This window comes from Mustela nivalis (genome assembly GCF_964662115.1).
Source record: "Mustela nivalis genome assembly, chromosome: 1".
Lineage (NCBI taxonomy): Eukaryota > Metazoa > Chordata > Mammalia > Carnivora > Mustelidae > Mustela > Mustela nivalis.
This window is the reverse complement of record NC_139020.1, coordinates 11,879,127-11,895,502: the sequence shown is the minus strand read 5'-3', so window position 1 is coordinate 11,895,502 and position 16,376 is coordinate 11,879,127. Positions and strand designations below refer to the sequence as shown.

The window sequence follows — 16,376 nt, the reverse complement described above, 5'->3', positions numbered from 1 at the left end:
GAGACCCACACGTGCAAACAAATGACCATGGTCTCCTTTGTGTTCTGCTTTGTTTTGATTTTGCAAAGTTTAAGGTAAGTGGCAGACTAGGAAAAGATACTCGTAATACCTAGTAGAGGAAAGTTAGCATCCAGAACATACGAATCACTGCTGCAGCGTCTAAAAATCCAAAACACAACACACCAAGGATATGAAGAGGGGGTTTCCAAGAGAATTGTTCTGAAGATTAGATTCACTGATACATTTAAAGATCTTGGAACAGGGCTTAATCCAGAGGAGGAGCTCAGTAAATAGTAGCTTTTGTAATTTTTGAAATATCTTTATTGAGGTACGATTTACATAGCATAAATTTCACTGATGGTAAGTGTGCCATTCAGTGATTTTCAGCAAATGGGCTAAGTCATGCCACCATCACCACGGTCCAGCTGTAGAACATTTTCATCATCTCAAAAATGTCCTGTGTTCATTGTTGTTGTTTCCCTGTGATCCCAAACCTCAGCCCCAATAGAACCACTCACCTACATTCTGTCACTATGGGTTTGCCTTTCTGGAGATCTCAACAAAATAGAGTCTTACAATACCTGATCCTTGGTGTCTGGAGTGTTAACAATGATTGCTTTTAAAAACCAAATCATCATGAAACAAGGTTATTAATGGAATGCTTTTCCAGTATGGTCTTTTAAAAAAAAACAATCAACTATATTTTCATCAGCAGTGCATGTACCATGTGAATGCTGTGTGACATTGCAAAGAGAAATGTTTCTGTGGTCGGTGAATGACACAGATGCACAGACCTTTCCCTAAATTCTTTGGGAACAAACCTGGTGTGGGTTGTCATAAGGTAGCACGGACCACAGCAGCCAAGCCTCGTTTGCTCCTGGATCACCAGACTGGGGGCAGGAAAAAGGGACTCTTCATAAGGCACATGCCCTGTTCTTTCCCTCTCCTAGCCAAGGAAATCATTTGCTTTTACAACCTCTCTCTTTTTATATATGGAAATGGAGGTGCTAGGATGTTAGGAAATCTGGTGGTGAGGTTTAATTGGGCTCTCTCCTGAAGTTTAATCTGCAATCAGGTAATTCCTGATCTTTACTCATGTGGGTCTAAGTCAACATTTGAGGAAAGGCTCCCTTCCATTAAGGAATGTGTGACCTCAAGTGGAGAGAGAGAGAGATGTCCTTTATGGCCAGGCCCATCCCCAAACCGAGCCCAACGAGGCCAGTGAGCCCTGTCTTCCCCTATACTTGGCCCCTGTCTCCTCTGCCTTCCTCTTCCTGTCATTCCCACCTCTTCCTGCAGAGGGCTCTTATTCCAGGGTCAGACCCCACCCCCGGTGGGGCTGTTCCCACTGGCCTTCCCAGGAAGCAGCTCCAGGGGGTGGATGAGTGGCCAGGGGTTGGGCAGAACTCCCCGATTCCTCCTGAGAGAAGCTGATGGTGCCGTTAATTTTTTTTTTCTGCTTCAGATGAATTAAAAAACAAAACCATATGTGAAGACCAAGAGCTGAAACTGCACTGTCACCCTTCCAAGTTTCTCAACATCTACTCTGCGAGCTACGGCAGGAGGACCCAGGAGAGGGACACCTGCGCCTCCGAAGCAGAGCGGCTCCCCCCCTTTGGTATGTGGCTTCATGGGGCTATCTCATTCGGTGCCAAGGGGATTGGGACTCTGGCCAGTACCTGGATTAGAGGGAAAGCCAAGGGCAGGGAGGAACAACCCCAGGGGTGCCACCTCCTTCTGCCCCACATTCCCCAAATTTGTCCATCGTTTAGTCATTTCACATCAAGTAGTTATTGAGTACCGACTGTATGCAGGGTCCTGTTCTATGGGTGGAGGAGTCGTCAGTGACCAACACAGGGTCTTCATGGAACCTCATGGAATTTCCAGCTGTGCACAAAGTGGTCGTGAGAGAATGAGCAAATGAAAGGAGTTCACTTGTTGTATTTCAGGTGCACTCAAGTGCTAAGGGGTAAAGCACACTGTGGAGGGGAAATAGGGGAGGCTGGGGTGTGCTTCAGAGAGGCCCGGCATTGCAGGGTCACTGGTATGCTGAGCAGAGACTTAAAGGAGGAAGCCTGCGGATACCTGGGGATGGCGTTTGGGTAGGGAGAAGAGCCTGGACCATAACTGGTTGTGTAGGGTTGTAGCAAGCTCAGGGAGTCATTCTTCTTAGGGGTCTGCAGTCTAGAGCCAAGAGGTGATGGCCGGGATGTGGGGCTGAAAGCTGCCCCCATCGAAGTCACCCAATGTTATGATTAGTCAGGGCTTCCCAGAGAAACAGAACCAACAGGACAGACATGCATACATTTGGAGAGATTGATGCTAAGGAATTGGCTTACATAGTGGTGGTGCTTGGCAGATCCAATACCTGAACAGTGGGTTGGCAGTCTGGGAACCCAGGTAAGACTTGGTGTTCAGTCTTGAGTCTGAATTCTGTGGGATGGTAGGCTGGAAGCAGGCAGATTTTCTGTACTGCAGCCTGGAGGGAAATTCATTTTTCAGAAAACCTGTCTTTGCCCTTCAGGCCTTCAACTAATTGGTTGAGGCCCACCCCCATCAGGAAGAATAATCTGCTTTACTCAGAGTCTACTTTGCATATGAAATGTTAGTCCTATCTTTAAAATATCTTCACGACCACATCTAGACTGGTGATTCATCATAGCATCGCTGAACTGAGACATAAAATTAACCATCGTATATCCCAGTCTCTAGCAGAGAAGCAACCTGATCTCTACCCTCCATATTACCCAGGAGAACAGGCCCCAAGGGGACATAGCACAGAGAGCTGCACTTGATTCATCAAAATCTAAAGTGAGCTCTAAGGAGAGCACATGATGTGATGAGCACTGGGTGTTACATGCAACTAATAAATCATTAAACACTACCCCCAAAACTAATGATGTCCTATACATTGGCCAATTGAATTTAAATTAAAAAAATAATAATAATAAATGAAAATAAAATGAGCTCCAAAATGTATTAAACTGCTATATTCACATGTGAAATTAAACATTAATTTAAAAAAGAAATTCGTATAAAACCAATATCTCAGATCTGGGAGGCGGGCGGTGGAGAACATAAAGTGACTGACTGTCCAGGCAAACTCTCACGCAAGACTAGAGAGAGAACAAAAACCAGTTCAAGAGGAACATGTGCCCCCGCCCCCACCAAGGCCCCCAGCCCAGTGTTCTGGGAAGAAAGGCCCCTCGGCGGCTGATGGCAGAGGGTCCTCTAAGGGCAAAGAGAGGCCGAAGTGGGCATCTAGCTGCACTTGATTAGCTCTGGCCAGAGGATTCCTATTTAACGGGCTTGGCTGCCAAATGGGGCAGTGAGGTCCTTGTGGGCGTGGCTTCCCATTGTATGTCCTGGCACCACCCCACGCCCCACACCCTGGTGAATGACCTGGGAGTTCCTGACACTCCAGTCTCCCTCGCATGTAACCCTTGCGTGTTTTCAGAACATCTTCACCCACTCCTGCCTTGGTCCCACTACTGCATCAGCTCAGGGACCACTGCCTGGTCACTGCAGTCTCCCTGCTCCCCGGCTGGCCACTGCAGTCTCCCTGTTCCCCAGCTGGCCTTCCCCTCACCCCCAGGTGGCCAGAGGCATCCTTCTAAAGGGCCAGTGTGATCCCTGTTCTTCCAAACATCCTGCAAGGACACTTCTTATGATCTGGTCTGGGTAAGGGGCCCTTGGTGATCTGACCTATTTCTGCAAAAAAGGGGCTCTCCTTCTTGATACTGGGGTGGGGCGGCCCATTTCTCAAGCGTGTGAAATCTAACTGAGCCACCTGTGTTTGGGGAGGCGGCCCTAAGCCCCAACAGTTTCAGCCGTTGTTTTGAACAGAAGTCGGTCATCGAAGCAGACGGACAGGTACGCAGGCTGATTTATGTACCGTGGGTCGCGCTGCCTTAAGTTCCTGGGAAGCTGGGAGTGGGGCTGAGAGGGAAACGTAACCAGCCAAAGAAAATGTTAGCAGACATCATGGCTAAAGCGCAGGTTTCCATAGAGACTTCGAGGAATCCTTCGGTCAGCCAGCTGTGCCCGTGCCGCGAATCACCCTTGTGGACGCGGGAAAGGTCTCTGAATGGAAGACCATGCCCCTTGCTCAGGAGTTCAGTTTGAAACGTCTGAGCCCCGGCAAAGTCTCCCGGCAGAAACCACCTGCGCGTCCCGCCCCCATCCCCTCGCATCCCTCAAGGTCAAGGGCTCCCGTCCCTCGCCCGTGGACTACGCGTAAGGCTGAGGGACAGGCTGTTCTCTGCATTCAGGAACGGCTGCCAAATGCCGGAGGGCGTCCTGCCCCTGTGCTCTGCAGGGGAGAGGCTTGCAGGGAAGAGGAGAGGCCCTTGGGAGGGCTTCTCATCCTCCGCTCACCCCCAGCCTCACGCGGAGGCCTGGACTGTGCCCGCCTTCCAGGTCAACATCAAGGCCAGACCCTTGCACGTGTGCGTACAGACCACCGGCTGCCCGTGCGGACGCATCTCCCCATCTCGCCGAGTGTTGAAAACTCATTCCTTCCTCGGCCCCAGGGAGACTCTCCATAAGGTTTCAACCTGTGCTGAGCGTGTTCTGCCCCCCGAGCCCCCTTTCATCCCTCTCCTGTGAACACTTTACCATTACCCGCCCTTTGCCCAGCCGCCTCCTGCTGACTCGCCCGCACTGAGCACCTCTCACCGGCAGCTCTGGGCATCTCTAACCTGGACCACCCACACCAGACTGGCTGCTCAGCCTCCCTTCTCCCCGATTCCCTCCCTCAGTCCCTTCCTCACTTAGCAGCCAGAGAGAGATTATTAAAATAAGTCAGATCACAGCACCTGCGCGCCGTAATTAGAATCCACCCGTTCTCCCACCTGTGGGTGTGTCCTCCCTTGGATGGGGCACTGCACACTCACTCATAGCCTGGGGTCTTTGCACAAGCTCTTCCCTTGGCCTGGAATGTTCTCACCCCACCATGCAGGAATCAAGTCAGGCGTCCTTCTCAGACGGGGTTCCCGGGGCTCCCTGACAGCGTGGGACCTTGTCTCTGCAGTGCCAAGCGGCACCCCCTGTTGGAGTGTCTTCATATCACGGAAACCATCACTTACCTGCCTCGGGGCTCTTTCCCCAGGGGAGGGCAAGCGCTCGTAGAGACGGTGTCTGTCTGCTCCCCGCAGAATTCCCAGCATCCCGAGCTGTGCCTGGCCCAGAGTGGGTGTCCACGTGAACCCTGACGTGCGTGAATGAATCAGAGCCGCTCCTAAGGGAAGTGTCCACACAGGCTCCCACAGGTGCCGACCTGGTGTCGTCATGGCTTCCAACCCCACATGAGATGCTGGAAATCCGGACTCTTTTTTTTTTTTTTTTTTTTTCTTTTAATGTGAAATGTTCCAACTTTTAAAACACTGCGTGAGCCAAACAAAACATGCCTCCGGGCCACATCCGGTCCCTGGGCTGCCAGTTACTAAGTTACTATGGCTTGGCCACGTTCGCTTTGAAGAAGAGAAAAATTCATTCTCAACCCTGGGACCTGACATGAGCTGGGATGACCATCTAGGGCCGGGTGGTCAGGCCTCACCGCGGCCTCTGGAAGGTGATGGGTGTACCTTTCCTCGGGGATAAGCCGCCGTCTGGTGGAACCGAGAATTCTCCAGCCTCCACGCCTCCCTGGCAACACGCGTGGTGAGAGCCGGCTGGGCCCCAGCGAGGTCAGGAAGCACTGCTGAGCTGGGCTTTTGTTCCCAAATACGGAGAGGTCATTTCCAGTTCTTTCCTAAAGGTGACTCGTGGGATCCCTGTTAGTGTCCTGCACCAGAGCCCTAAGGACATTTAAGGGACATAAGAAGACAGTGCAGCCATAAATGTTACCCATCAAATGAGGAGCTTTTGCCTTCTCAGGGTCTCCTCCAAGTCCTGATGTCTGAGCGTAGGACTGTTTTTACATAATGGCAATTCTAACTCAAATGTATTCTAAGATACATTTGATTCAATTGATACATTTGATTCATACATCCATTTGATTCATACATTTGAAATGTAACTTTATACCCTGGGTGGTCTCCCACATGTCCAACCAAATGCCAACAATGCCAGTCATTTCTTCATATCTTGTTGAAGGGATGTAGCATAGCACGTAATTAACCATACCTCAGTGGCTGGCGTATTTTACAGCTTCTGATCTTCAAATATGCTAAGTGGTGTATGATGAACTTGTGCTCGTAGCATTTTCTTTCCTCCGGGTTGTTTCCTTGGGATAAATTCCCAGAAGTTTTATACTGAAAGAGGGTGTGGGCATGTTTACAATTCTTTAAGTGTATCCCCAGACTTCTTTCCAAAAACTTCTTGTTCCAATTCATGTGTGTAAACAGCGACGTACACTCCTGGGTTTCCTTGCAACTCTGGTAGAGGCATGTATGATTTTTCTTTGTGGTTCCAATTTAATAGATGTAAAACAGTCTTCTTATTTGCCTTTCTTTGTCTATGAATGGCTTTGAACATTTCCCATGTTTTTGTGGCTCTTGTATTTACACTCGCTCCCACTATCTCTCTAGCCTTTGTCCTTTTTTTTTTTCCCCACTGGTGGGACCCTTATTATTATTTTTTTTCATAAATTTTAACATGACAGAGGAAAGATGTTAATCCTTGACATGCTTTTTCCTGCTGCTCGTCTTCCACCCCACAATATATTTTTTCCTGGACTTACAGTTTGGTTTTGTTATAGGCTGGTTTGTTGCTTTTTTGATTCTGTGTGCTTTGTACCCCGTCGGATGGGATCAAGAGGAAGGGGCTTCATGGCAGCGGGGAGGAGGACATCCCTGGTGGGGGTCAGGGCATCTGCACATAACCCGACTGTCATGTGTGACATCATCACGATCCCATGAGCTGCTTCAGGGCTGCCCTTGGCCTGACTGATGGTACCTACCCTAGTGGGACCCGAGCTCATGCCAGACATCCCAAAAGATATAAGGGGCCTCATTCTGGTCTGCAGCAAAGGCTCTGAGACCCCACCTGAAGGAGGGCGAGCAGAGCCTCCATTCTGTGCACAGTGCCCTAAGCTGGTCCTGTCTGGAATGCACCAGGCAGGCAAGGCCATGGTGAGGCATTAGCTACATGCTACACGATGACCTTGGACTGTGCTTCCCAGCCTTTTCCTTCAGAAAATTCTATTTGCATGGCACAGTGGCGTGAAGGACGGCACTGCCCAACTCCAAATCCAATAGCTGGGGGGCATCGGGGGGCCTGAGGGAAATATCCAGCATACTTGCGCTCATTTACTTTGAAGTTGGAAGTTCTACTCTGAGATGCACTTGGCCGCTGGGTGCAAAGCTAACCAACGCTGGGCTTCTTTCTCCTCAAGGCCTTCGACTCTCATTAACACTTTCCTCAAGGTCCTCTCAACGTATGCTCGAAGTTCACCCACATTTTGAGGAACTCTTTGTATGCCAGAAACTCACTTTTAAGTGTGAAAATATGCACTTGTTTTCTGTTGCTGTGGCAATATACCCTGAAATTTAATAGCTTAAAATATAAACAAATATTTATTCCCTTACAGTTTCTACGAAGCAGGAATTCTGGGGTGGTTTGGGTGGTGTTTATGACTTAGGGTCGCACGTGTTCTGGCGAGGTCTCAGATGGGACACTGGCTGGGGTGACAGTCACCTGAAGGTGGAGCTTCCAAGGTGGGTCTCTTATATGGCAGACTGAGTCGGTATTGTTGGCGGAGATGGGGTCACGTGGACTGGCTCTGATTCACTGTGGGAGGAGGGTACACAAGGGCTATGAGTTCCAGAAGCTGGTGATGACTAAGGATCATCTTGAAGGCTGTTAGGGGCTGAGTTCTGTGTCCCTAAATTTTATAAGCTAAAGTCCTAAACCCCAAAATGCAACTGCATTTGAGGAGAGGGTCTTTAAAGAGGTGTTTAAATCAGATTAAGGTCCGATGGGTGCTAATCCAATATAACTTGTGTCCTTATAAGAAGAGGAGGTTAGGACACAGACATACACAGAGGAAGACCATGTGAGGACACATGGTCTTGCCATCTGCAAGCCAAGGAGAGAGGCCTCAGAAGGTACAACCCTACTGTCATCTCAGGCTTCTGGCTTCCAGAACGGAATGGAAATACACTTCTGCTGTTTAAGCTCCCAAGGGGTGGTACTTGTTACAGCAGCTGTAGGAAACTAATACTTTGCAATAACCCTGAACTATGAAATAAAGGGGAAGACATGAAAGACCGATGACTAAGCTAGCTGTGAAGCCATCTTCAAAAAAGTGGTATCTTTTGGCCACATGAATTCAAACAAAGCTATATCTGCAGTCTTGTCTTGAGGGTGCTGACCCTTCAAAGACATGCCTGAAAGAGCTTCCAGCAGGTCGGTTCTATCAGAATCTATGTCTTGTCAAGTGGAAGGGAAAGGAGTGTGTGAAAGTGACTGATCGCTGTTGGTCCCATATGAACACCAGTGAAACTACATCTTAACACAGGGCAGGGTGAGCCTTCCCACAGACCTGGGCATGAACTTCGGAAAGGTCTCCTGGCTGGGCGTCCATTGTGACGTGTCATTTCCCGCTGCAGTTACGTTTTCTGGGTGGGCTCCAGGGATCCTGCTGTTTCCTTAGAAACCACCCAGTGGGCCTCAAGGTCTGGGCTAAGGCCATCCCAAGGCCAAGTGTGGGTGGACCTCGACTTTCCAGCCAAAGATTAAGGTGCCAGGGGACCCGTGCTGCCAAGAGCAGCCTAATTATCCAAATAAACAGACGTTGTAAAGATTAATTAACTTCAGTTTCAGTGTTGAACAATAGCTTAAAAAAAAAATTAAAGGGTGGAATATCATGTTATCAGATGGGTTGGGGGCGGAGGATGATTTGCCAGGAAGAGAGGGTGCAAATAAAATCAGCCTGAGAGGGAGATAATCACTTGCGAAGAAAGTCCTGGAAACAGCCCAGAGCTCAGTGTCAACAAGGATATGGTCAGACCTAAGTCAGACCTGAATTACCTTGGGCCTCTTCCTGAAAACACACTGTGGGTTTCACTCTGACCAAGATAAACTCTTTTGCTTCCAGCGAACTCTAAGAGTGCAGAAGCACACCTCTCTAAATCACGCTCGCCGAAAGACCTCCTGGGTCAAAGAGGGTTGTGGGCTTATAGATGAAAAGGGTTTCTTTTTCCTTCCTCCGTTAGCCTGAAAGAATATGGTCAGGCACACATCCTAAGAAAATATAAGTTTTCTAGGGCAGTCATACAATTCTGCCGGGAGTATGAATCAGAAATTTTCTGGGTAACAGTTGGGCGGTGTGTATCAAAAGCCTTAATATTTTAAGCAGTCTTTGACAAAGCAATGTACTTCCAGGAATTCCTGTGGAAACTATCGTGCTCATGTGCAAATATTTAGCTCTAAGGATGTTCCACAAAGAACTGTTTCTATTTATTTATTTGAGAGAAAGAGAGCACGAGTTTGGGCGCGGGAGAGGCAGAAGGAGAGACCCTCCAATGGACTCCCCACTGAGCGTGGGCTCCACTTCAGGACCCTGAGATCAGGATACAAGCCAAAATCAAGAGTCGGATGCCTAACTGACTGAGTCACCCAGGTGCCCCACACCGAACTGCTTCTAATGTTCAAAACCGGAAATTATCTGAACAAAGATTGCATTGGGTATTGTAAATAGAGCTGGCACATTCATACAATGAAAAACTATGCAATTCTTTAAAATTATGTTCATGTTAAAATTTTGCAGATATACTAAATGGGAAAAAATAGCCTACAAAGTGATAAGTATATGACACCACTGAGGGGGAAGGACCTTCCCACACAGAAAAGTGGTGGAAGGAGGTTCCTTAAAGATTGATAGTTTTGTTTTGTTTTGTTTTGTTTTTTCCCGGATTTATAGGCATTTTTATTTTTCTAGTTTTGGCTTATCTGTGATTTTTGAGTTTTGAACTACAAACACATATTTCCTTTGTAACAGAATAAACAATAGTTACATCAGACTTCTAAGAAAAATTTCATAATTCAGACCGTTACCTCTTCCCAATGCAGAAATCGTACATCCCATTCTCGGATCTCTTGACTGTGAATTCTGAAGGGTTTAGGGAAAGGCTAGGGGACCCTATAGACTTTTGGAAATGAAACGGCTGAGTCCCAAGATGTGAAATGTGTCAACTTAAAAGATGCCGGTGTATGCTCCACAGTTTACACTCTCCCAGCTGTGCTCAAGAGTTTCCATTGATCTGTGTCTTCTTCAACACTTGGGATAGTCAGTCTTCTTAATCTTCAACACTTGGGATAGTCAGTCTTAAGTTTTGCTGATCTATAAAATGCAAAATATTATTTTCATCATGGTCTTAATCTGTATTTCCCTGATTTATATATCATATAAGCAAACTATTATATATAACTTATTGTAACATATTACATATATGATGAACAACCTGTGTCCCAGCAAAGCTTTGGGGACACCCCATCAGTTGACAGGCAAGTGTTGAGAACAGCCTGTCATGTTAGCTGTTGTTGTAAGTGAACGGAACTTTGTAAGGACTCTAAAATTCTCTCCTCTGTTCTCTGCTCTCCAAGTTCTAAATTCCTCCCCTTGTGTATTATTTTTTAAAGATTTTATTTATCTATTTATTTATTTGGTGGGGGAGAGGCAGAGGGAGAAGGAGAGAGAAAATCTCCCGCAGACTCCCCGCTGAGCAATGAGCCCCACACTGGGCTCAGTCTTAGGACTCTGAGATCACGACCAGAGCCAAAAACCAAGAGTCAGAAACTCAACCAACTGAGCCCCCTGGCACCCCACCCCATATGTATTATTAAAATTGCTTCCAAGCTGAGTTTGGTTCCCTTCTGCTCCCAGGGCTTCCCATACACTGTCCCTAAAGGGCAAGAGCACGAGGCCATTTCTCTAGGCTGCGTGTCACTAGCAGAATAAAGTCTGCCTTTGGCTAAGCGTTCACAGGCAAACTCAATCTCTCTCCAGGTTCCTTTTCCCTGCTCATTCTCTGTGGCTTCCCCGTCCACATACCACTATTCCAGCTCACGGTCAGCCCCCTGGACTCCCCTTAAGTGACGCTACTTTGGTGTTTATGCCTTTCTGTCTTGCTCGTTTCTACCCAGTTACACACCTTCTCCCGTGACCAAGTCTCTCTAACCCCAGCGAGCCCGTCATCACCGTGAAGGTCCACACTCCTCTCTCTCGACAGGACCCTAGCACCCCCGTCCTCGCTTTGCACTGGCGACACTCACGCCCTGTTTCACGTGGCTGGACATCAGGTCCCACGTGTGGGCTTTGTCTGCAGCTCCAGCACACTCTGTGAAAGCAAGGTAGACTTCTTCGGACTTGTTTCTTTTACAGCACTTAGCGCCTCTGCACCTCACCTCTGTACGTGTGAAATTCATATTGAATAATTGTGTTGGCGTTGTGCCAGGTGCTGAAGAATCTATCCTCGTATTTATTTAGTTCATTTCATTCATCTATTCTTCAGTTATTTACTGGGTTTCTACACTGGGCCGGGATGTGGGCATTGATGACAAACCAGACAGAAAGAGTCGCTGTCCTCTCGGAGCTTGTGTTCACGCAGGGGAGACGCCTTCTCAAAGTAGACAAATAGGGGTGCCGGGGGGGCTCAGTTGGTTAAGGGTCTGACTCTTGATTTCAGGTCACGATCTCAGCGTCTTGAAATCAAGCCCCATATCTAGCTCTGCTCTGAGTGGGGATCCTGCTTAAGATTCTCTCTCTTCCTCAGGGCACCTGGGTGGCTCAGTCAGTTAAGCGTCTGCTTCTGAACTCAGGTCATGATCCCAGGGCCCGAGGATCAAGCCCCGCATCAGGCTCCTGGCTCAGCGGGAAATCTGTTTCTCCCTCTCCCTTGGCTCCTCCCCTTACTCATGCTCTGTCTCATGCTCTTTCTCTAATAAATTAAAAAAAAAAATCTTAAAAAAGAAAAAGAGAGACTCTCTCTCTTCCTCTCCTTCTTACCATTTCCCTGCCCACTCATTCTAAAAAAAAAAAAAAAAAAAGCAAATGAAGTATTTCAAGGCATGGTAAGGGGCATAAAAGAAATAGTCTTCATTCAGTGTTTTACATATTTACAAGGCCAGTTACATTATTTGCAGGGATTGGTACAAAATGAAAATGTAGGACCCCTTGCTCCAAAATATGTAAGAATTTCAAGACAGTAAGACCAGAGCGTCACAGCAAGCTCACGGCCCTGCTAGCACCTGTCCAGAAGCCCGCTCTGCCTATAGAGGACTTAACCCATATGACTTATATGGCAAAGCATCCCGGGGACATTAATGAGACAGAAAATTTTCCGAGAAACTATGTCCATGAACTTGAAATCCAGCTCAGTGTATTTCCTTAACAGAAAATAGCAGAAGCCCCGTGGTTAGCCAGATACGGATGCAACTTGAAATTCTTGTTGGTGTTCCCTGCCTTTCAGACTGCCTGTCTTACTGGGCTTTGCAAGTATTATCTAGGAGGTGCTACGGGAAGCAGAGATGCAAAATCATGGTCAACGATCACCATTTCGGGAGCCCCTGTCCGCCAAGAGTGAAAAAATACCTCACTGTCACCTATGCCTGTGGTAAGAATATACACCCCCCCTAACCTGCTCTAAGACCCACGTCTTTGGGAGGTGGTGATCGTGGGAAAAGGCGTTTTCATGCAACAAACCAAACAATGTTACTCCTGAAACAGTGTTGTCACCCCAGATATTCCAGAGTACTTTTTTTTCATCCTTTATTCCTGTCTAGGATGTTCACATTAAATAAGCAATACAAGTTCTTTGGTCACAGTTTGTTTTGAAAGCACTTTCAGAGATCAGATCGGCCACAAATGGGAAGAGGACAGAAAGTGCAAGCACATGGGAGAAGAGTGATTTTAATCTGGGTGCTTAGGAGGCTCTGAAATTTATGGGTATATGACGCAAGCTCGCAGAAGTATTGTTTGGCTCTTGCTTACCCCTGCAGTCTTGGTTTTAGGCTCTAAATGACTAACTCTCTATGCCGCCAACAGCCATATTATCTGCATACCCACTGCGGTGAGTCAACAGATCAAATGCTCACCCGAAAACAATTAAAAGTGTTACATGACAGCAGACTTGGTTTTCCCAGCATCTTCAAACAAGAAAATGCAACGCCTGGTCCATTAGAGTCCAATTTTACAGAGCTGCCTGAAAGTGAAAGGGCAGTACTGATTCTCGGAGGGTAGGGCGGGTTTCTGGTTTGTCAGCCTGACACGGGGACCGTTCGTTTTGAAATGATCATGGGAGCCAAGGGAGGGCGAAGAGAACCGTATCTGCAAAACCCGATGTGTGTGCTCCTGGAAACCCCTTCTCCCGCCAGATCTCCCCACCTTGTTCTTTGTGTAACAGCTTGAATGAGATATAATTCACAGGTCATCTGGTTCTCCTCCTAAGGCACACGAATCAGTGGTTTTAGAATTTTAGTTTATTCTCGGGATTTAATTTTGTTCACAGAATCATGCAACCATCGCCACAATTAACTTATGAACATTCTCATTATCCCCCAAAGAAACTCTGCCCCCTTAACTGTCACCCCCCAACGCACCCCCGCTGCCCCACCCCAGGCCACCACCGATCTACTTTCTGTCTTGATGGATTTGCCTCTTGTACCTCTCATATAAATGGCATCATGCAGGATGTAAGGGTTTTCTTTATTGTTTCGTTTAGTTTTTCGTGATTGGCGCCTCTTTACCTAGCATGTTTGCAAGGTTCATCCATGCTGTGATCTAATCATCCTTTTTGTGATCTAATAATATTTCAGTGCATTCCCCAGCCTTTTATATGCTGAGCCAAACATGTCCTCTGCGGTGTCAAAGCCGTCATTGGTACAATAAGGTGGCGGCATGAATGCATTTCCTCGCTAACAGCAGCCACATGTGGACCGCAGGGAATGTGATGTGACTTTCCCTCTCAGCTTGTATTCCCGCTCCCATGCCGGAGCAGCTCTGGGGTTCCTCCAAGAAGCCACACAGAGCACCCTGCAGGTCTAGGAGCGTCTGGCCTCTCCAGCTGAGTGTTGAAGGAGGGTAGCCTGCAAACGAGGTGAATTTCCTGCTGTGCCTTCAAGGAGGAGCTCACAGCTCCCAGGGTGGAGGCTTTTCTTAGTGGAGAGAAAGTGGGCTCTTGGGGCCTCGAGGTCCTGCTCCGGTTCAAGCTGCTTCTCCCACGTCCATTCATTCAGTGCACTGAGGGCATGTGCTCAGCGTCCGTGGCACCTGGTGCCAAGAATTGGGTAGTTTAAAAAAAAGGGGGGGGGTATGGTTCTTGTCCTTGGCATTATCAGTTGAGGGCTAGAGAGGGCCACTTAAAAAATGAGGAGGTAAATCCGGGCAGCCCATGCCAAGTCCCAAGTGGAGGGGGGGGGTGCGCGGAGCTGGTGAGGTCAAGGTGGCGTGAAATCGCCCAGGAGCAGCCAGGACCCGGTCCTGTGGGGTCCTGGGGGAAGGTGCCAGTGGAGGGCTCGCCGTGGGGGAGTCAGACCGCCGTGATGACTGGACTTTTAAGAGACCAGTCTGTGGGGCGTGGGGTGGGGAGTGGGCTGGAGTGGGCTGGGGGTGGGCGCCAGCTGGAACAAGAGCGAGTAACAACCGGATGGATTTGATAAATAAATAAAATCTTAAAAAAAAAAAAAAAAACCAGATGGATTTGAGAAAGGTTTGGAAAGCGGGAAGATGCAGGAGACGCTGAGGACACCTGCCTGGGGGAAAGACTGGGGGCAGTGGGACGGGGGGGGGGAAGGGTGTTTCCCTTGTCGCAGCGGGACGGGAGGCTCTGGGAGTAGGTGGGGGCCTTGCTGTTCAGTCTCGGGGCCTGTCTTCTCTGGCACGAGATGAGGTCCTCAGCCCCGAGGACGGGGAAGGGAAGGGGGTTTGAGAAGACAAGAGAAGGTATAAAGGAAGGGCTGCGGGGGGCGGAGGCTACTGCCAGAGTTCTCGGGGACACCGGTCCGCCTGCTGGTGTGGTTCTTCCCAGTGCGGCCAGCTGCTTGAGGGGTCCTCGAGGCTCACTGGTCAATGAGAAGGAAGGGGGAGCGTCGGGGTGCCCCCAGCTGAGTGATCACAGTGGTGGATAGAGGAATCCGAGCTGCAGCTAGGAGGGGCTTCGGGAAGAAGGGAGAGTGGGAGGGTCAGTGGAGGGGTCCGGGTGAGGTTGAGGATGGCAGACGGAAGCACCGGGAAGTGTCAGTTGAGGACTGAAGGCTGAGGTCAGGAAGAGGGCTTGCAACTTGGTTTTGGGTGTGGGGCTCTGGAGGAAATGGGGCATGACAGCGTTCTCCCATCCCCCTAGGACAACGCCCCTTTGTCCAACAGTGTGGCCCCCAGGACTTATTCCAAAGAGGGGGTGGGTGCCTGGGACTGTGAGGCAAGTTTGTGCCTATCCGCCCCCACCCCCAGCCCCCATAGATGCTTTCTAATCACCTTCTAAGTGGTTGGCATTTTAAAAATATACTCTCCCCCTTAGGGGCGCCTGGGTGGCTCAGTGGGTTAAAGCCTCTGCTTTTGGCTCAGGCCATGATCCCACGGTCCTGGGATCAAGCCCCGCATCGGGCTCTCTGCTCCACGGAGAGCCTGCTTCCTCCTCTCTCTCTGCCTGCCTCTCTGCCTACTTGTGATCTCGGTCTGTCAAATAAATAGATAAAATCTTTAAAAATATATATATACTCTCCTCCACCCCCTGCCAGATGGCTCTTTACTCTGCAACCTGAATCATTAAAAAATGATTTGTAATGTCTGAATATTTTATAGGTCACCAAATGGGAATGCAGGGTTTTACATTTTTAAAAAATGTCTCCCAACCGATGTGGAAGTTGATATGAAGTCCGAGGTTGTCAATAATTCGTTTCTAAGCAAATCAGTCTTAGTTAGCACTCTTGGGATGTGAGTGTAAGAGCCAGTGTGAGCTAATTTAAGCCAAAAGGAGGTGGAGGGGGGTAGGGTCAGGCCATGGGAGCCAGGGCACAGAAGCAAGGCTTCAGCCTGAAGCTCCAAGGTCGTGGTAAACCTCTGGCATCCCTCTTCTCTGCTTCTCCTGGTACTTCTGCTCCCTTCTCTCTCTCTTACTCTCGATCTTTCTCCTCCCGCACCCAGCCTCCCCGTGAGCCTATTGGATGGCACATGGTCACTCCCACAGCCTCAGTGATTTTTATGTCCTGTTTCCAACGATTATGGAGACCTGCAGTCTGAAATCTTAATTCCAAATTTCTAACAAAAAAGATACTTAATTGGCCCGGCTGGGGTCAGGTAGCCCTCCTCCCTTGATCAGCCCTGGGCAGAGACCATGTGATGTGATTATAGAGATGGCTTCCTAAGGAGGGACCCGGCCAAATCCCCAAGTCAAGATGCTCTTACATAAGAGGCTCAGGAAAGATCACCCCAGAGA

At 48.7% G+C, this 16,376-nt stretch overlaps 1 protein-coding gene across 2 annotated transcripts in view; it reads left to right on the top strand.

Annotated features, from left to right (window-relative positions):
• EVA1C (eva-1 homolog C) overlaps window positions 1-16,376 on the top strand; it is a 69,019-nt gene that overhangs the window by 41,756 nt on the left and 10,887 nt on the right. For both annotated transcript variants that reach the window (XM_082723919.1, XM_082723920.1), the window contains 2 exons: window positions 1,466-1,618; window positions 12,414-12,557. In XM_082723919.1, the coding sequence (XP_082580045.1) occupies window positions 1,466-1,618; window positions 12,414-12,557 (297 nt within the window). The remainder of the gene's footprint in view (window positions 1-1,465; window positions 1,619-12,413; window positions 12,558-16,376) is intronic.